This window comes from Mobula birostris, chromosome 5 (genome assembly GCF_030028105.1).
Source record: "Mobula birostris isolate sMobBir1 chromosome 5, sMobBir1.hap1, whole genome shotgun sequence".
NCBI lineage: Eukaryota > Metazoa > Chordata > Chondrichthyes > Myliobatiformes > Myliobatidae > Mobula > Mobula birostris.
This window is the reverse complement of record NC_092374.1, coordinates 178,475,562-178,496,615: the sequence shown is the minus strand read 5'-3', so window position 1 is coordinate 178,496,615 and position 21,054 is coordinate 178,475,562. Positions and strand designations below refer to the sequence as shown.

The 21,054-nt window shown below is 43.9% G+C and overlaps 2 protein-coding genes across 2 annotated transcripts in view; one reads left to right on the top strand and one right to left on the bottom strand.

Annotated features, from left to right (window-relative positions):
* Positions 1-21,054, bottom strand: part of LOC140198075 (uncharacterized) — a 151,849-nt gene that overhangs the window by 94,036 nt on the left and 36,759 nt on the right. The gene's annotated exons all lie outside the window — the stretch shown is intronic.
* Positions 387-19,899, top strand: LOC140197378 (major histocompatibility complex class I-related gene protein-like). The gene is made up of 6 exons (XM_072257335.1): positions 387-584; positions 8,081-8,329; positions 10,338-10,598; positions 16,977-17,252; positions 19,550-19,662; positions 19,753-19,899. Exons 1-5 carry the CDS (start codon positions 491-493, stop codon positions 19,624-19,626), a joined length of 957 nt encoding a protein of 318 aa, XP_072113436.1. The 5' UTR covers positions 387-490; the 3' UTR covers positions 19,627-19,662; positions 19,753-19,899.

Sequence of the window (21,054 nt, the reverse complement as noted above, 5' to 3'; positions counted from 1 at the left end):
CTCTCAGTGAACCTGGCCGCTCCCTGTCCAGTAGCGAAAAACACTATTCTGTGATCATTCCCTGACCAGCCCTGTTTCATGAAGTATGACTATGAATCAGCGGGTCAGGCCGCAGCTGCGGAGGCGATCTGGACAGTGGACGTTTTGGGTTGACACTGCATTTTCCTTCACATCTGCCGCCTGACCCGTCCAGCTCTTCTGGAAGTTTTGTTTTACCTAGTGATTGGAGAAGTTTTGTGCGGAGCAGCTTCCCTCGGGCTGTTCGGAGGTTCCTGAAATCTCCTCTCGCTGGATCTGTTGCAACACAACAGGAAGTGGTTTGGCTCCTCTCCCTCCCGCGACCAGCCGACACTCCGTTGCCCACACAGTCATTTCTGTAGGAGGAGTTTCAGCTACTGGCTGCACCTGTTTACCCTGTTTGCCCCAAGCCGCGTCTGTGAATCTAATTCCACCCTCAGCACTTCACTGACTAACGATCAGGGTTCAGTCGATGCGAGGAGTTGTCGCAATGGAGAGCTGGACCGGACCGGTATCGCTCCTTGTCACCGCGTTATCTCTCTGCTCTGTCGCGGGACAACAGGCAGGTGAGGCGAGGGTATGTGACGGCGATGGTCGGGGGTTGTGTCGGGAAATTCACCTTTAAATCTTTTGGAGTTCCTGGCAGTTGCTCCATTAGACGGCAGGACGAACTCATCGCACTCCTGTGTTCTGATTTCACTCCTGTGAAATTTCTGGAGTCGATAAACTCGGGGCAAAATGATCCTTGAATATGTTTCAGCGGTGGGTAGTTTGGGGTCTATCGCCAGTTCCCAAAGAGGAAAGTCCCACAGTCTTAACAGAGGCATCACATTAAAGCAATTAATCTGAGTTTAACTATCCCTTAACTGCCACGTTACGTCAGTCTGTTTCACAATACCAAAGAAATACCCCTGTTCTACCCATTCCTCTAGGGTCTGCACACACATAGCTGTCCGAGTGGCCTCTTTCTGTGCCTTATGTGTGAATGACTTCTCTGCTAACAAAAACTAACTTGATTTCTCTCATTCCAAGTTCTGACTCAGGCTCCCGAATCTGAAACATTCATTCTTTGTCTCCCAACAGATGCTACCCGAACTGTTGCAAGATTTCCACCTTGGTCATTAAACATTAGCCCTGTTTCTCTGTCCTTGCATGCTATCGGAACCTTCCGTCTTTAACTTGAGACATTAACAGTTCCTCTTTTCTCCAGATACTGCCTGGCCTGTTGACTATTGTCAGAACTTTTTCTTTCTATTTACAAAGTGCATCAAGAGTTGGCTCTAAGTTTTGGTGATTGCTGTGGTAATAGACTGGCAGAACATTGATGCATGTTATGTATAAGGACTTCTGGGAGGTTTTGTAAAATCGCCAGGTTAACACCGCTCATGCCAAATGATGCAGCGGGAAGTGGAGGCCGTTGCCAGTGGACATGAGTGGCGAGTTCGTCAAAGCTCTGGTGTTGGGGTGGTTGGTCAGTATGTTTACACATGGCAGACTATGGGAGAGTGTTCTGTGTCTGCACTGGCGCTTACAGAAAATACAATGAAAAAGGAAGCAGAAAAATAGAAGCAATAAATCGCAAAGAACAATATTGCTCAGTTTCAGTTACCTTAGGTAACAGGGAATTTAGAACGTTCAGAGAGGTCACGTTCAGTCAAGTTTATTGTCATATGCATAAGAATGGTTAGACATGGATAAAATGAAAATCTCGCTTGCAGCAGCATTACATCAGGCATATTCAGGGCACACGCAATGACAGTTACGGAAAGTTTATGCAAGTCAATGAACAAAAATTACTGCAGATTGAGACATCAGAGCAAAAAAAAACAGAATCAGAGATGCCCAGTCGCAACAGTACACCGGAAAGCAACAGTGGCCGTGCCTCTGGCACTGAGTCTGGCCCTGTGGCTCAGAGGGGTACGGAACTGAAGAGGGTGGCAGCAGTAATAGGAGATTCTGTAGGCAGGGGGACAGATGGGTGATTCTGTAGATGCAAAAAAGAAAAACACGGATGGGTGTAACGTATGTAAGGAAGGACAAGCCAATGATTGGGTACAATTGCAGACAGAGCAAAGAGTTAAGTTGTACCACAGAGGCAACATTCAAAAGGGTGAAGAATGCAGGACTGAAGGTGCTGTATTTGGAATAAGGTGGATGAACTCGAGGTGCAATTAGAGATTTTTCTGCGTGACATTGTGGGGATCACGGAACTGTGGCTGAAAAAAGACCAAATTTGGGACCTTAACATTGTTACGTACCCCATAACTGGGTTGCCAAACCAGCAGAAGTGGACCACTTAGTTGGAGTCTGGATTACTGGAACTAAGAAAGTTTTATTAAAGAAGTAAGCAACACAGTACTCTAATCATAAGGATATAAATGCAACAGATTAACAATGATACAACACGCATGTACACAGAACTAGGATAATAGGATCAATTAAGCTCTATCGCAGTCTAGGGGTAAATGATTAGTTTCAAGTGACGCAAAGTTCAGTTCAATTTAGTTCAGCTCAGTTCGCAGTAATCGCTGTTGCGCCGTTGTGGGGACGGGGAGAGAGAGAGAGCGAACGAATATTCAAATCGGATTCCAAACAGACCTTCGATATTCCTCGCAGTTAGCTTTCAGGCGAGTCCTTTGTAATGTCTTGTGAGGTCACCGACTGTGACCCCTACGTTCCAGATACGGTCGTTCCTTTGCGGTGAACCCGGCACCCAGGCAAGGGCGGACACACACACCAGGCTCCCGCCGACTCTTACCTTCCCACCCTGTGCGTCTTTGGCTGGTCCCGTGAGCAGACCTCCAAAACTTCCACCAACTTGTGGGGGCACAACGCACTTCCAGGGTCTCGTTGTCCCGTCGTGTCGTGGTGTCTGATTTGCCTTAGCGAAACTGTCCCTTTTATCCCCCTGCTGGGGTATCGCCTGTCCATCAGACTTCAAACAGTTTCAGGTTCAAAGCGGCCCGTCTTGACAATACTCAGAACTGTGCCCCCCTTTTTGTTAATCTCTCTCGTTCCCCATTAGCATTCCCGAATGTTCCCCCATTGTTTCTCTTATCGGCACCAATCTTCTGATAACTTGGCAGTTTTGTCACAACATCAAATGATATACTTTGGAAGGAAAGAACAGGCAAAAAGGCATAGGCAGTGGTATGGCTCTGTTGGTAAGAGATGGAATTACATCTTTAGAAAGAGGTGACATAGGGTCAGAGAATGCTTGTGCTTGAGCCTGCTCAGGGGAAGGCTATCTTAGATTGAGTGTTGTGTATTGAATTGAATTGAATTGACTTTATTACTTACATCCTTCGTAATCTTTACGTCAGTCTCCATCTAAAGGTGCAATGTGTAATTTATAGTAATTTATAACAAATAGTATGTACAACATAGAAATTCAGTACGAATTAAGCAGTCTGATGGCCGAGTGCAAGAAGCTGTCCCTCTTGGTCCTGGCTTTCATGTTGTGGTACCGTTTCCCAGATGGTAGCAGCTGGAACATTTTGTGGTTGGGGTGACTCAGATCCCTAATGATCCTTCAGGCCCTTTTTACACACTTGTCTTTGTAAATGTCCTGAATAGTGGGAAGTTCACATCTACAGATATGCTGTAATAACCCAGATCTTATTAGGGAGATGAACATAAAGGATTCCTTAGGAGACAGTGATCAAAATATGATTGAATTCGTATAGCAATTTGAGAGGGAGAAGCATAACGCACATGCGTCAGTATCGCAATGGAATAAAGGGAATTACAGAGGCATGAGAGAGGAGCTTGCCCAGGTGGATTGAAGGAGAATACTAGTGGAGATGACAGCAGAGATGGCTGAAGTTTCTGGGAATAGTTCACAAGGCGCAGGATAGATATGTGCCACAGAGGAAGAAGTTCTCGAATGGCAGGGCTAGGCAACCATGGCTGACAAAGAAAGCTAAGGACTGCATAAAAGTCAAGGAAAGGATGTATAAGGTAACAAATGTGAGTGGGAAGTTGGATGATTAGGAAACTTTTAAAATCCAACAAAAAGTAGCTAAAAAGGCTATAAGAAGGGAAAAGATGAAATATGAGGGCTGACTAGCCAATAATATGAAGCAGGACACCAACAGTTTTTTCAGTTACATAAAGAATAAAAGGGAAGTGAGAGTTGATATTAGACCACTGGAATATGATGCTGGTGAGGTAGTAATGTGGGACAAAGACTTATCAAAGGAACTTAATGGGTACTTTGCATCTGTCTTCACTGTGGAAGACACTAGCGGTGTGCCAGAGGTCCGTGAGTGTCAGAGAGCAGGAGTGGGTGTTTTGCTTTTACAAAGGAAAAAGTGCTAGCCAACTTCAAAGGTCTTAAGGTGGGTAAGTCACCTGAGCCAGATGGACTATGTCCCAGAAACTTGAGAGAGGTTGCTGAAGAGATAACAAATGCATTGGACATGATCTTTCAAGAAAAGCCAGGAGATAATAATAAGACACTAATCAGGCCACACTTAAAGCATTGTGAACAGTTTTGAGCCCCATATCTCAGAAAGGATGTGTTATCATTGGAGATAGCACAGAGCAGGTTCAGGAGGATGATTCTGGGAATGAAGAGGTTAACGTATGAAGAGCATTTGGCAGCTTTGGACCTGTACTCACTGGAGTTTAGCAAAATGTGGAGTGATCTCATTAAAACCTACTGAATGTTGAAAGGACTTGTAGGGGTGGATGTGGAGAGGATGTTTCCAGTGGTGGAGTATCCAGAACTAGAGAGCACTGCCTCAAAATTGAGGGGTGGCCCTTTAGAAAAGAAGTAAGCAGCAATTTATTTTAGCCAGAGAGCGTTAAAACTGTGGAATGCTCTGCCACGGGCTGCCAAGTCAGTGCATATATTTAAGGCGGAAGTTGATCGTGATATGACGAGGATGCAGGTGTATGGGGTTGAGTGGGATCTGGATTCAGCCATGATGGAATGCTGAAAGGACTCGATGGGCTGATTAGCCTAATTCTGCTCCTATGTCTTATGGTCTGAAAGGTGCAAGAGGCAGTCTGTAGTGTTTCATTGCTGTTGCAGGGTTAGGATTGTGCAGGTTGGTTCAAGAACTGATGTCTGTAGGAAAGCAGCTGTTGCTGAACCTGATGTTGTGGGATGCCAGTCTTCCGTCCCTCCTGCCCGACAGTAGCAGCAAGAAGACTGCACGATGCGAATGATGGGAATCCTTGATGGTAGATGCTGCCTTCTTGAAGCAGTGCCTCCTGTAGATACTGCTAGTGTTGGAGTAGGATGTGCCCATGGTGGATCAGGCTGTGACCACCATTCTCTGAGCTCTTGTATTCCTGTCTATTGTAGATTCTGTCCCAGGTTTTGATGCAGCTAGTCAGTAATGTCAAGATTTTAAAGAAAGTGATTCTCCTGCAGAGTCAGTACTGTCCTCCTGGGTCCATCAAACACCCATTTACACTCATCTAATCTTATTCTTCCCTCATTCGCATCAACACCTTCCCAGATGCCACCACTCACACACACCTCAGGGGTGATTTACAGCAGCCAATTAGCCTACCAATCCACCCATCTCTGGGGTGTGTCAGGAAATCAGAGCAACCAGGGGAATCCTATGATATCTTTCTCTGAGATGACAACACCGGGCAGTGCAGAACTGGGATATGCCCTTCAGCCCAAGATGTTGTGCCAAGTTAATTAAACCGGTAACTAAATGTGTAACTAATCTAAACCCTTCTGCCAGTGTCCATATCTTTCCATTCTCTGCAATTCATGAGCCTTTCTAAGTGTTTCTTAACTACCTCCATTGTATTTGCCTCCACCACCAGCCCTCACAGCTGATTCCAGACACTTACCACTCTGTAAAATTAACATTGCCCTACAAATATCCTCTGAATTTATTCCCTTTCACTTGAAATATGTGCCCTCTAGTGTTAGATATTTTGACCCTGGGATGCTCTTGTAATCTTATAAACGTCTATCAGATCTTCCCTCAGTCTCTGTCACTCCAGAGAACAACTCCTCCTCCGCATACACATCACCGAGGATCTCAAATGGTCTGAACATACCAGCTGTGTGGTGAAAAAGGCACAACAGCATCTCCTTCACCTCAGACGGTTGAAGAAGTTTGGTATGGCCCCTCTCCAAATTCTAAGAACTTTCTACAGGGGCACTAATGAGAGCATCATGACTGGCTGTATCACTGCCTGGTACGGGAACTGTACTTCCCTTAATCACAGGACTCGGCAGAGAGTGATGAGGACAGCCCTGCTCATCTGGAGATGTGATCTTCCCACTATTCAGGATATTTACAAGGACAAGTGTGTAAAAATGGCCCGATGGATCATTGGAGACCCGAGTCAACCCAACCACAAACTGTTCCAGCTGCTGTCATCTGGGAAATGGTACCGCAGCATGAGAGCCAGGACCAACAGGCTCCGGGACAACTTCTTCCATCAGACTGCTTAGTTCATGCTGATGCAATTGTATTTCTATGTCATATTGACTGTCCTGTTGTACATAATATTTATTATAAATTACTACAATTCTACATTGCACATTTGAACAGAGACATAATGTAAAGGTTTTTACTCCTCTTGTATATGAAGGATGTAAGTAATAAGGTCAATTCAATTCAATTCTTATGGCCTCTAATCCAGGAAGCATTCTGGAAAATCTCTTCTGCACTTGGATACCTGGAACAGTCTTGTTACCATAAGACCATAAGATATTGGAGCAGAATTAGGCCATTTGGCCTAACAAGTCGGCTCTGCCATTTCATCCAATTTTACCCTCAGCTCCAATCTGTTGCCTTCTCCCTGTATCCCTTCATGTCCTGACCAGTCAAGGATCTCTCAACCTCTGCCGTAAATATACATAACGGCTTGACCTCCACTGCTGCTAAGTTGCCTGTGGCAAAGGATCCCACAGATTCACCATTCTCTGGCTAAAAAAAATTCCTCCTCATCTCTGTTCTAAAAGGACACCCCTCTATTCTGAAACTGTGTCCTCTGGTCTTCGACTCTCCCACCATAGAAAACATCCTCTCCACATTCACTCTATCAAGGGCTTTCACAATTTGACAGGTTTCAGTTAGGTCCCACCTCATTCTTCTGAATTCCAGTGAACACAGGCCTAGAACCATCAAATGCTCTTTATGTGACAAACCTTTCAATCCTGGAATCATTTTCATGAACCTTCTTTGAACCCTCTCCAGTTTCAGCACATCCTTCCTAAGGGGCCCAGAATTGCTCACAATACTCCACAACAGGCCTCACCAGTGCTTCCTGAAGTCTTAACATCACACCTTTGCTTTTATATTCTTGTCCTCTTGAAATGACTGCTAACTTTCAATCCTTGGGCTACATCACTCAGCTCCTTTCCTTTGACATTGATCACTGCATTGGTGCTGCTCCCCACACTCAGACAGAACTGGAAATTGTCATTTTCCTTGCTCCCAATTCCTAGCCTATTTTCCTCTTCATACAGGGCATATCTAAGTCTTTCCTATCCTGATTGCATTCGCAAATGTCCTTGTCAACATGCAGACTGCCACAACTATCTTTACTTTTCATCCTCCCACTCTGCCTCTTGTGGGACTCCACTACCTCTTTTCTGTGCTCTTTCTCTGTCACCTTTGTTGCGATGATGAGAATTTCTACACTGGTGCCCCGGAATTGTCTTCTGCTTCTCCTTGAAACTTGGCTTCCGCTCTATCATGGTGGACTCATATTCCATTATGGTTGCCTCTGACTTAGAAGCAACCCTATAGTGGGAGTTGGGGCTCCTGTTTCCCTGCTGCCCTTGACCTCCTTTGTGCTGGGGTTTGGGTCGTTCTGTTAGATTGGCTTCGGTGAGTATCTGCTTAGGATTTTGTAAATGGCCAGAGCAGTGAAGCAAGTTTTCATAGTGTTGGTTGGTCGTGTTTGGGGAGCTAATAAAGAGGGGTGGGAGTGCTGCCTGATCCAGTAGGATGTCTGTTTGGATGTGTATTAATCCATTCAAGTGGCGAGTATGTCATCAAACTCCCAATTTCTGCCTTATAAATTGTGAGCATCCTTTGTTGTTTTCTGACACTCTCTCTGTCCTTTTACTCAGGCGCATACAGCTTGACATATCACTACTTCCAACCCATCAGCATTCATGAAATACCAGTTTCCTTCAGGATTGGGATGCTCAATGACTTGCAGACAGACTACTACGACAGCACACTCCGTGAAGTAGAAGTCAAGTACCAGTGGATCGCAGATGGCTTATCGACCGACTACTGGAAAGAACAGAAAGAAATAGCCGATCGGCTTCATGAGCTCCTCTCGACATATCTGAAGCAATTACCCTCATCGATTAGTGAGTGTCTTTGACCCCCACTACCCTTTGAGTATCACAGTGACTTGCATATTGCCAATATCTTGATCTTCTATTAGATCTGATTATGCTGTATCAAGTTTAAAGTCCTTCACTCTTTCAAATCTCTCAAATCTCCATTCTGCTCTCTACCTTCCTTAACTCCAATTACAAGAATTCCATCCTAATCATCTGGGTAAGTTCTAACCCTTCAAAATAAACTGATTATCCAGTCCTCATTCCCCAATGATCTCTTCAGAGAAACAGTGAAAATCAAACCCACTGTCCATACAGGCTTTGCCTGGCTCAAACCCTAATCCTAAGCCTACTCCCCAACTCCAGACTTGGGGATGCTTCAGTCTAGGATGGTTGGAACTAAGACGTCCATGGTTCTTATCTAGTCACCTGCCACAATGATGCTTTCCAGATCTAATTCGGTGCGGGGACTCCATGCATTAGACCTAGAATGCTACAACACAGGAACAGGCCCTTTGGCCCAAAATGTTCTGCTGAACTAATTGTATTAATAATCAAATACCAAACTAATCTCATCTTTTCTGCCTACACAATGTCCATGTCCTGCTCGCCTAAGCTTCTTGAACACCCTCTTTGTATCTGCTACTACCACAACCCCTGGAAGCACAATTTAGGAACCCACCATTCTGTAATAGTCTTACCCTGCACATCTCCATTGAACATATCCCCTTTTCCATGCCCTCTTGCATTAGACATTTCAACTGAGGGAAAAATTATACCAGCTGTCAACTTTGAAACAGAGAAAACAGCCCAAATTGGTCAAATCACTTGTTATTGCACATGCTGTCCAATCCAGGCAGCATCTGGTAAGCATCTTCTGCACCTACTCCAAAGCCTCACCGTCACAGAGTGACCAGAACTGCTGTGTTGCACACTCTGTGCTTATTGACACTGAATACAAACACGTTGCTTTCACAATTCTCCGCCGTAACTCTCTGCAGTGGACGTGGTTCAGCGCAGACTGTACAGCGCAGTCTCTCACTGTGAGCCCCTGCTCCGACCCACATGTCGACAGAGTCCTTCAATGTGCCCCCTGCTTTGTATGTAGAGTACTGTGCACTGCACAGTGTTTCAACGTGATCTCTGTACTGTGCACTCCGCATAAGTTCAAGCTCAAGTTTATTTCTGATCATAGGCTGACATACACAGGGTACAAATGCCATCAAATTACTGTCTTACAGCAGCAGCATGGTATATTACAGGACATGTTAGCATGGAGTCAATTTTAAATAAATATGTACAACCCGCACATGTGCAAAGGCATACAACAAAATAAATGTAACAATATTTGTGCAAAATTAAGAGAGAGAAGAATATAATCTAGGGTCTCGTTAAGGCTTTTCTGGTTGGTTAAAGAACCTGGTGGTATTGGGCATGGAGCTCTTTTTGGAGCCTGAGGTGTTGGTCCTTTGGCCTCTGTCCCTCCTTCCTAGTGGTAGCATCAAGAAGAGAGTATGTCCTGGATGATAGGGAGGGTGTGGCTCCTGATGATGGATGTTGTCTTCCTGGGACATTGCCTTCTGCAGATGTCCTCAACGATGGGGAGAGCTGTGCCTGTGATGGGCCTGGTTGAGCCCAGCACCCCCGCAGCCTTTTGTCTTTCAGAGCTTTGGAGTTTACCTACCGGCTGTGATGTAACCAATCCGAATGCTTTTCACTGCACATTGGGAAACATTGCCATTCGTTAATGACAAATTGAATCTCTTTAAACTTTCCCCTCCCACCTTGCCGTGTAGACAGTTGCTCACATTGATTACTGATTCCACCAGACCCTGTGATCTGTGCCACACACTGACAAATGTTCTATATAGGACACTTCACCCCATGCTCTCGGCCTTAACTGTACACAGTCGCTGACCGTGACCCACTACTTTGTGCACCTCTTAGTCACATAGCATTTACGTATTTACCAGACCATTATCTAGTATTGGAAGCTTCAGCCATTAATGTTAATTAATCTGTTGGTAATTTACAGGCTTCAGCTACATACAGGCACTCTGGGGCTGCACACAATCTGGAGATACGGTCAACGCGATTCTAAAAATCAATGTCCCGGATATCGGAGAGATCAGCTGTGATTTGAACACATTGAAATGCAATGGCACCGGTTTCCTAGCAATGTTCAATGATCAATTGAGCCAACTCAGTTTCACTGACGTGACTGCATTGAAGAGTAACTGCACTTGGTATTTGCAAAGGGTTGTTCAGCTTGGAAGAGAAGCATTGGAAAGGCAAGGCAAGTGGAACATCCTGTGATGGAGAGGGAACTCCCAATTCAGCAACATAAAGGATACCTCAGTCTGAGACGATTATGGGGCTCTGAGACCGAGATGGTGTGGGCTGTTATGATTCAGGATACTGAAGGATTTGATGATCTAACAAATTGATGGTGTTCCCAATCTGGGACAGAGAGGAATCTCCTGATCTGGACAGTAAGGAAGCTTCCAATCAGAGATGCAGAGGGATCTCCTCATACGGGAAAGAGAGGGAGCTCACAAAACAAAATGGTTAGGGTTTCCCAATCTGTAGTAATGAGGGATCTCCTAATTTGAAACAGTGAGTTGATTGGAGTGTACGGCCTGCAGACCTGGAGGTGGACTGTGAGCCCATGATTGGCTCCATTGCTTCTCTCTGGCTGGGGTATTGAGCAAGGCTGAAGTGGACGAGGCCAAGTGCGGAGGCCAGGCTGGTATTTGGCGCCATCTGCCGCGTTTGGCTGGTATTCCTCTCCCTTTTACTAGCTGCTGTTGGAGGAAAGTGCAGGAGGCTTGGGTTCCACATTGCAGGGATTGATCGGTGAGGCTCGTGATTGTGACTCTTTCTGGGGGACTTTAGGGTTCATGTATTTCTGGATTCTGGTTACCCTTTTTTTGCTGTTTCTAAGTGGTTTGATCAGGGTGCATCAGTGCGCACTGGGCGTTTCAGCGAAGACAATCTGCGGCCTGCATTTGGCTAGTGGCAAGGCACTGAACTAAACTGAGTACATCTAGACTTGATAAAACCATAAGATACAGAAGCAGAATGGGGCCATTTGGCCCATCGAGTCTGCTCCACCATTTCATCATGCTGGTCCATTATCCCTTACAGCTCCAATGTCCTGCCTTCTCCCTGTATCCCTTCATGTCGTGACTATAAAGAATCTATCAATCTCTGCTTTAAATATAGTAAAGATGTGGCCTCCACAGCTGCCAAGTTGGCTGTAACAACAAATTCCACAGATGTACTGCTCTCTGGCTCAAGAAATATTTCCTGATCTCCTTTTTAAAAGGATGCCCCTCTACTCTGAGTGTCACAGAAATTTACTATTGCTGATTAAACAAGGACACAGACCCCAGTATTCAGTTTAATTACTTACTTACATGACCATGGAGAGCCCACTAAAAGACTCTGCTAAAGTGAGCACAAGCATGGTCTTTTACACCTTAAAATACATGCAATTCAGCAGTTCTCAGGAGTCAAGAGTTCCTGCATAGACCTTATTGACAAGATTCCAGATGCTTCCATACCTTACACAAACTTAGATACTCTACACTCAGCCCCCTTCTTCCAGATCGTTAATGTATATCGTAAACAGTTGCAGGCCCAGCACAGACTCCAATGGCACACCACTCACCACTGACTGCCAACCAGAGAAACACCCAGGCATCCCAACTCTCTTCTTTCTATTAGTCAACCAATCCTCTATCCATGCTAATACATTAGCCCCAACTCTATTGTTCTATTTTGGTAAATTATCACCAAAGCCTTCACTATAACTTCTGCCATTTCTTTCAGTACCCTGGGACTTAGCTATCTTCCGGCCCACACGTTTGCTCAGCACTACCTCTTTAGTGATAGCTATTGTATCAGGTTCTTGCCTCCCATTGCATCCATAACATCTGTCTTTGGCATGTTAGACGTGCCCGCCACCTCCACTGTGAAGACCGACACAACGTAGATCTAAAGCCTCTGCCATTTCCTCATTCCCCAATATTAATTCCCCTTCTCGTCTTCCAAGGGACCAATGTTCACTTAAGCCACCCTTTTCTGCTTTATATAATTATAACAACTTTTATGATCTGCTTTTATATTTTGTGCTAGTTTATTTTCATAGTCTATCTTCCCTTCCTTCACTGCTCACTTAGTGGTTCTATGTTGCTTTTTAAAGTTTTCTCAATCTTGCATTTTCCCACTGCTCTTGGCAAATTTGTACAAACGAGCTTTTAGTTTGATGCTTTCTTTCATTTCCCACCCTTGCTAACTTACTTGCTCCCCACTTTTAACTAGAAGATACTTCTGTTGAACACCGTGAAAAATCTCTTTTAAAGTCTTCCACTGTTCCTCAACCGTCCCACCATATAGCCTGTGTTCCCAGTCTACACAAGCCAAATCCTCCCTTATCCCATTGTAGTCTACACTGTTTAGGCATACAGTAATACACTAGTTTTCTATCGAACTATTGCACCCTCCATTTGTACGAGAAACTCAATCACACTGTGATCACTCTTTCCAAGAGGATCCCTAACTACAAGATCACTAATTTTACCTGATCATTGCACAGGACCGGATCTAAGATTTGTAGGTTTAGTGACATGTTGTTCAAGAAAGCCATCATGGATGCATTCTATCACATCCTCCTTAAGACTGCCTTCACCAACTTGATTCACCCAATCTATACCCAAGTTAAAGTCCCCCACGATAACCGCTGTTCCATTCTCACATGCCACAGATATTTGTCTGTTTATTGCCTGTGCCACCATAATGTTATAATTCAGTGGTCGATAGACAACTTCCACCAGTGATTTTTTTCCCTTTTCTATTCCTAATCTCTACCCAGATGGATTCAAAATTCTGCTCATTAGATCTTACATCGTCTTTCACAATCACCCTGATCTCATCCTTAACTAAGACCGCTAACCCACCTCCCTTACATTCCTGTCTATCCTTCCATATTACCTGATATCCTTGGATATTCACTTCCCGATCCTCTCCACCCTGCAACCACAATTCTGTAATGCCCATGAAATCATACCCCTTTGTAGTGATTAGTGCCGAAAGTTCACTGACCTTATTTTGAATACTACGGGCATTCAGATAAAGTGCCATTTCACTCATTGTGCTTTTAAAATCTTGTAATCTTTTTCTCTTTTGCACTTGTCTTTTCTTTACTCCACCCTTACTTTTCTCTTTTTTATCTTTTGATTTGTCATTATGTTTAGCCACAGTTTTCTCTTTTACTTTATCTATACATTTCTGATCTGTTGAACCCATTCCCCCTACTAAACCCATCCCCTACAATTTAGTTTAAAGCCCTACGCACAGCCCTGGTTATGCGATTCACGAGCAGCCAGGTCCCTTCACAGTTCAGCTGGAGCCTGTCCCATTGGTACAGCTCCCTCCTTCCCCAATACTGGTGCCAATTTCCTATGAAATCAAACCTACTTCTCCCACACCGATCCTTCAGCCCTGCATATAACACTCTAATCTTCTAAACCCCATGCCAATTTGCTCGTGGCTCAGTAGTAATCCAGAGATTACCACCTTTTTTGTTCTGCTTTTTAATTTAGTCCCTAGTTGCTCAAATTCCCTCAGTAGTACCTCTTTCCTTGTTCTACCTATGTCACAACTTTAAGTACACAACATCCACTGATTCTCCTTTGTCTATCCGGCTTGTTATTTTTTTCAAAGAATTCCAACGTGCTGACTATGTCCTATTTTATCATGTGCCTCCAAGTACCCCAAAATCCCATGTTGAACAATCAACTCCAAACAACTGAGGACAGACGAACTGGCCTATAATTTCCTTGCTTCTGTGTCTCTCCCTGCTTGAAGAGTGGAGAGATATTCGCAATTTTCAAACATTCCAGAACCATTCCAGAATCTAAAGATTCTTGGAAGATCATTACTAATGCCTCCATAATCTTTTCAGCCACTTCTTGCAGAATCCTAGCAGGTACACCATCTGTCCAGGTGACCTAAATACCTTTCCTTTTCCCAAGAAATATCTGTCTAGTAATGGCAACTTAACACACACACCTGCTCCCCTGACACTCTCAAGCTTCCAGCATACTGCTACTGTCTTCCTCATTTCATCCACTATTTTGTTGTCCCCATTACTACCTCTCCAGCATCATTTTACAGCAGTCCAAAATCCAATCTCACCTCTCTTTTACACCTTCTCTATCCGTATAAACTTTTTGCATCCTCTTTATTATTGGCTAGCTTACTCTTATATTCCATCTGATCCTTCTTAATGATTTTCTCAGTTGCCTTCTGCTGGGTTTTAAAAGTTTCCCAATTCTCTAACTTCCCACTAATTTTTGCTCTATTATATGCCATCTCTTTGGCTTTTATGTTTGCTTTGACTTCTCATTGGCCACCTACCTTGTGTCATCTCGCCTTTAGAATACATCTTCCTCTATTGTTTGTACATACCCTGCGCCTTCTGAATTGCTTCCAGAAACTCCATCCATTTATGCTCTGCCACCATCCCTTTCAGTGTTATTTTCAAATCAATTTTGACCAGCTCCTCTCTCATGCCTCTGTAATTATCTTTACTCCACTGTAATCCTGATACATCTGACTTTAGCTCTCCTTCTCAAATTGGACAGTGAATTCTATTATATTATGATCACTTACTCCTAAGAGTACCTTTACCTTAAGCTCTCCAAACAATTCTGGTTCATTGCACAACACTCAATCCAGAATAGCTGATACCCCAGTGGACTCAACCATGAGCCACTTTAAAAAGCCATCCCGCAAGCATTCTAGAAATTCCACTTCTTGGGATCCAGCACAAAACTGATTTTCCCAATCTACTTGCACATTGAAATTCCCCACAACTATTGTAACATTACCCATTTGGCATGCATTTTCTATCTCCCATTGTAATTTGTAGACCACATCCTTACTACAGTTTAGGGGTCTGTATATAACTCTCATCAGGGTCTTTTTACCCTTGAAGTTCCTTAGCTCTACCCACAATGATTCAATATCTTCTGACCCTACATCACCTTTCTAATGATTTGATTTCATTTTTTACCAACAGAGCAATGCCTCCGCATTTGTCTACCCTTTTGACACGATGTGTATCCTTGAATGGTATTACCACACAAAATCATACATGCCAGTCTGTAACTGTGCTACAAGTTCATCGACCTTATTCCAGAAGAGAACCCCTGCCCTCTCCACTAATTCCTTGGCCACACATACAGCGCCAAATCATACTATTCTTACCCTCAATGGCACTTGGCACAGACAGAAATCCAGTGATTACTACCCTGGAGGTCGTTTTACAGCTTTCTACACAGCTCCCTCAAATCTCTCTTCAGGACCTCCTCAACTTATCGACCCCTCTCATTGGTGCCGAGATGCACCGAGATTTCTGGCTGCTCACCCTCCCTCCTGAAAATGCAATGGACCTGATCTGAGACATCCGTGATCCAGGCAACTGGGAGGCAACATACCACCTGGGTGTCTCCATCGTGCCCACAGAATCTTGTCTCTGTTCTTCTGCCTATGGAATTTCCGATCAACACTGAAGTCTTCTTCACCTCTCTGCTCTTCTGAGCCACAGCATCAGATTCAGTGCCAGAGAGGAGGTCACTGTGGTTACCCCCGGTAGGTTTTCCCCTTCAACAGTATCTAAAGTGGTACATTTATATTGAGGGGTATGACCACAGGTGTACTCTGCACTGGCTGTGCATTTCCCCTCCTTCTCCGGTCAGTCACTTGTCTACCAATCTCCTGCAACCAAGGGTGACTACCTCCCTGTAGCTCCTATCTATCACTTCCTCTTTCTCCCATATGAAGCTAAGGTCAGTGAGCTGCAGCTCCAGTTCCTTAACACATTCTCTGAGGAGCAGCAGCTTGACGCACCTGGTGCAGATGTGTTTATCCGAGAGACTGCATGTCTCCCAGAATACTCACATCTCACACACAGTATGAGACACTGCCTCTGGAGTCATTCTCACTACACTACGATGCCCTAACAGATGAGGAATGGACAATTAAGAACAAAAGTACCCCTGCTTGGATGTTTGATATCCTCTGTGTTGCTAGCTCACTTTTTGCTGTTTGTGCAATCTGTTCTCTCTCTGCATGTTGGGTGTTTGATGTTTTCTTTGAACGGGTTCCTTGGTACCTCTTTGTTCCTTTGCTGCATCGGAGGATAAACCTCAGAGTTGTATTCTGTATAAACACTTTGGAAATTAATCTACTTTGAATCTTTGAGTGAGGGCGCTCCCAAATGGAGACATTGACTGATCTCCCGGTCTGGGGCAGTGAGGGACCTTCTGATCACCGCTGCTGTGCTGAGGGCATTCTCCATCTTGCAGTTTGAGGATGATCTGAATTTGGGATATTGCACGACAGCTGGATTGGGAATAGTGCTTGTGACCTTGATCTGGACCTGCCCGATGAATGAACGTAATCTCTGTCTGTAGTCTGCATGAGCTTGGGCTGGGGAGGCTGATTTCAGATTAGATGGTGAGTGTAATAGTGAGGCAGATCACATTCTGAGGCAGTGAAGGATGTGAGAGTAATCCCAACATTGAACACTGTAACTTCAGTCTGTAACAGTAAGGTAACATCAGCCTGTGTTGAGGTGGTGACATAATTTTTGATCCTTCCCCAGTTGCTCCAGAGGTTCAGGTGTTGACAAGGAGGCCAACAGCTATTGAAGGCGAGAGTCTCTCGTGCATCATCACTCCCTTCTACCCCCGAGCTATCAATGCCACTTGGCTGAAGAATGGGCAGGTTGTCTCTGAGGGCTACAACATGACTGTGCTACCAAACTACAATGATACATACTGGATGGAACTAGTCACTGAGCTGCAGGGCAATGACCCGAACATCTATACTTGTCATGTCGAGCACAGCAGCCTGCCAAAGGCCCTGATGGTGAAGGGAGGTAGGTCATTGTACGGTACAGAATTTGCTTCATTCTGCCTGTGGTGGTTCATGGACTCATGCAGCAGAGAAGGAGGCTCTTCAGTCTACCTAATTCATGCAAATCCGATTCATGCAAACCCTCTAGTTCTCATAAACACTTGGCCCGTCCCCTTCTTTAACTTGATGATTCAACTGCTCATCTAGATACGTCTTGAAAATTATGACGGTTTCTGCCTCCACTATCTCCTCAGGCAGTCCATTCCCAACTCCAACACCCCCTTGGTGAAAGTATGCTTCTGTAGATTCCCTATAAACCTCTTAGTCATTATCTTAAACCTACCTCGAGTTATAGGCACCTTTACTATGGGGAAGGGTTTACTACTGTTCAAGCAAACACATGAAGTGGAAGCATAAACTGCAGCAAGTAAAACCTGTAGCATTCTTCAGAATCAGAATCAGGTTTATTGTTGCTGGCATCTGTTGTGAGAATTGTTAACTTAGCAGCAGCAGAACAATGCAATGCATGATAATATAGAAAAAATATAAAACAAGTAAGTAAATCAACTACAGTAATTATATATATGTATATTGAACAGATTTTAAAATAGTGCAAAAACAGAAATAACATATATTTTAAAAAATTCTTCCAACATTTTCTATGTATTTTCTATCTACACCCCTAATAATTCTGCATAACTCCATCAGGTCCACCAGCAGTCTCCTCCCATCTAAAGAAAACAAAACCAGTGTATCTATTCTCTCTTCCCATTCCATCTGAGCCACATTCCGGTGAATCTCCTCTGCACTCTGTCCAATGCAATCACATCTCTCCTCTGCTCTGGTGACCAGAACTGTAAACAATACTCAGAATGTAGCCTCACCGATGTTTTATAAAGCTGTACCATAATTCCCATGCCCTTGTATTCTATGCACTGATAATTGGTATCTCATACACTTCCTTCACCACCCTATTTACCTCTTTGAAAGACCTAATCAAGAATCTCCACCATAAAGCTGCACCATAAGTTCCCTTCTCTTGAATTCTATGCCCTGATCAATGAAATCCAGCATCCTGTAGGCTATCTTCACCACCTTGTCCTCTACTTTGAATGACTTGCTCAAGTAGCCCCACTCCTTCTCACACACCTCTGAAAATTTCTTAATTCCAAGAACATATCCCATTTCCATTTTGGAAGTTATTATATACTGTGCTCTTTTATCACTCGAATTAAATCTGTTCCTTCTGCTCACCAGATGTTACAGAAGCAGTTGAGCAGTTGGTCAAAGAAATATAGTAAGAACTCAACAGAAAGAACAACTAAGAAGCAATTGGGACTGTGGGGAAGACCTGACTGTCAAGTGGTCACTGCCTGGCTGTCGGGTGTTTGAGTGTCATAGATTCGTAGAATTCTGCAGCAGAGAAATAGACCCTTCAGTCCAACACGCCTTTGTCAATCAAGATTTCCATTCAAAGAAGTCCCATTTATCCTGGCCCATATCTCCCTAAACCCTTTAGACCCATGTACTGGTGGATGTACCTTTTAAAAGATGCTAACTTGTCTGCCTCAACCACTTTTTCTGGCACCCATAAATTGACCATCATGTTGCCACTCAGGTTCCTGTTATATCTTTTCTCTCTTAACTTAAACCTATACCATCAGGAGCCCTGAAAAATTATTGTGCACTCTCTCTATGCCCCTCAAAATTTTATATACTTCTCTCTATAGCTCAGCCCCCTACACTCCAGGGAAAAAAATCCAGCCTATCTTGTCTCTCCTTATTTCTCAAGCATTCCATTCCTGGCACCATCCTTGTGAATCTCCTCTGCATCCTTTCCATCCTAATGACATCCTTCCTTCCTCAAAACACCTTCCATTCTCCTATCCTCCAATATATAAGATACTACCCACCCAGGACTACCCTCCCCGGCACCCACCCCTCACCCACCCCCGCTTCTCCCAGCTCCCATCAGGCACAGATACAAAAGCCTGACAGAATGTACTGCTATGATCAATGAACACTTCTGTCTTTCTCCTGTGAGAAAATTGAGTGGACCCAAACATAGTAAGATAGGCATCTGACCTCACAATCTAACTTTTAATGGTCTTGCATCCTAGTGCCAGCTAGCACCACATATCCTCTATAAAAGTAATACATTACTCTGCATCCTGTTATTGTTTTCCCTTGTACAACCTTAATATCCTGATGTAATGCTCTGTATGGATGGAATGCAAAACATGTATTTCCACTGTACCTGGTAACTGGTGACAATAATAAAATAATTTATACATTTACCGATCTTTACTTGGTGAACAGGAGTTGGTGAGCCCCATGGTGCAGGTCCTGTGTTGGGGCTGATGACTGTGTTTGCGATAATCTTTGGAGTGATGTAGAGGTGCAGCAAGGAGAGAACCAAGGCGTCACTGGAGGTGGGTAAACGTACAGATGCCTTTGTTAAACCTGCTTGCTGTGACAGTATTAGACTGTACATTCAATCTCCTCTCTTTTCTCCTTTGCAGATCAGCATTTGGCTCTAACTCAAGCACAGTTCTGAACACAGGGTGCAGCTTCAAACAGGTTTACCTCAGCAAGCTTAGAATCAGAATCAGATTTAATATCACTGGCATTGATTGTGAGATTTGTTAACTTTACAGCAGCAGTACAATGAAATTTACAATAAATAAAAAACTGAGTTATATAAAGTATATATATGGCTGTTAAGTTAAAATAAGTAGTGCAAAATAACAGAAATAAAAGAAGTAGGAAGTGGTGTTCATGGGTTCAATGTCCATTGATAAATCGGCTGGCAGAGGGGAAGAAGCTGTGCCTTCAGGCTTCTGTGCCTCCTTCCTGATGGCTCCAGTGTGAAGAGGGCATGTCCTGGGTGGTGGTGGATGTAGCCTTCCTAAGGCATCGCTCCTTGAAGATATTTTGGATACTATGGAGGCTGGTACCCCTGATAGATCTGACTAATTTTACAAGTTTCTGCAATTTATTTCAAACTTATCCAGTAGTCCCTCATAAGAGATGGTGGTGCAGCCAGTCAAAATGTTCTCCATCGTACATTTGTAGAAGTTTTCGAGTGTTTTAGTTGACCTACAAAATCACCACAACCTCCCAATGAAATACAGCCGCTGTCTTGGCTTCTTTATAGCTGCATCCTCAGAGATGTTGACACCCAGGAACTTGAAATTGCTCATTCTCTCCACTTCTGATCCCTCTATGAAGATAGGTTTAGTGTTACATTCACTGTGGGAACTTGCTGGCTGAATCTTCTGCTGCTTTGACCAACTCCTGTTTAGCTATGTTTTAAATTTTTTCTTACATCTGAGAAAGATTTCAAGTTTCAGTCTTGCAGTGCACTGATGTTTGACACTCATTTGTAAGGTCCCTCTCCAGTCCTAATTCCACCACAAACGCCATATGTCAAATCGTTACCCTGAAGTATGAATGCCTGTTTTGAACACTGGACAGCCAAGAGTAATTCTTTTCTTCATTGGAGATTGGCAGGGTCCAACATTTAGTTTATAATATGAGCAGAAACTCTGGGATGCTGTGGCAATTTGGTGAATGAGAGAGTACAAAATTTGAGGATTATACAATGGAATAAATATGGTTACTTTCCCTGTTGTATTGTTGGGCAAACTCATATTGTTTTCTCTGGAGCATTAGAGGTTTTGGGCAGACCTGATGGAGATTTAATCCTGAGAGACATATAGAGATGAGATAGTCAGTTTCTTCCACAGACTAGAAACATCAAATTTTAATTGCACCAATTACATTGTAAAAAAACTTACTTCTGACATCCCTCTATAGTTTCT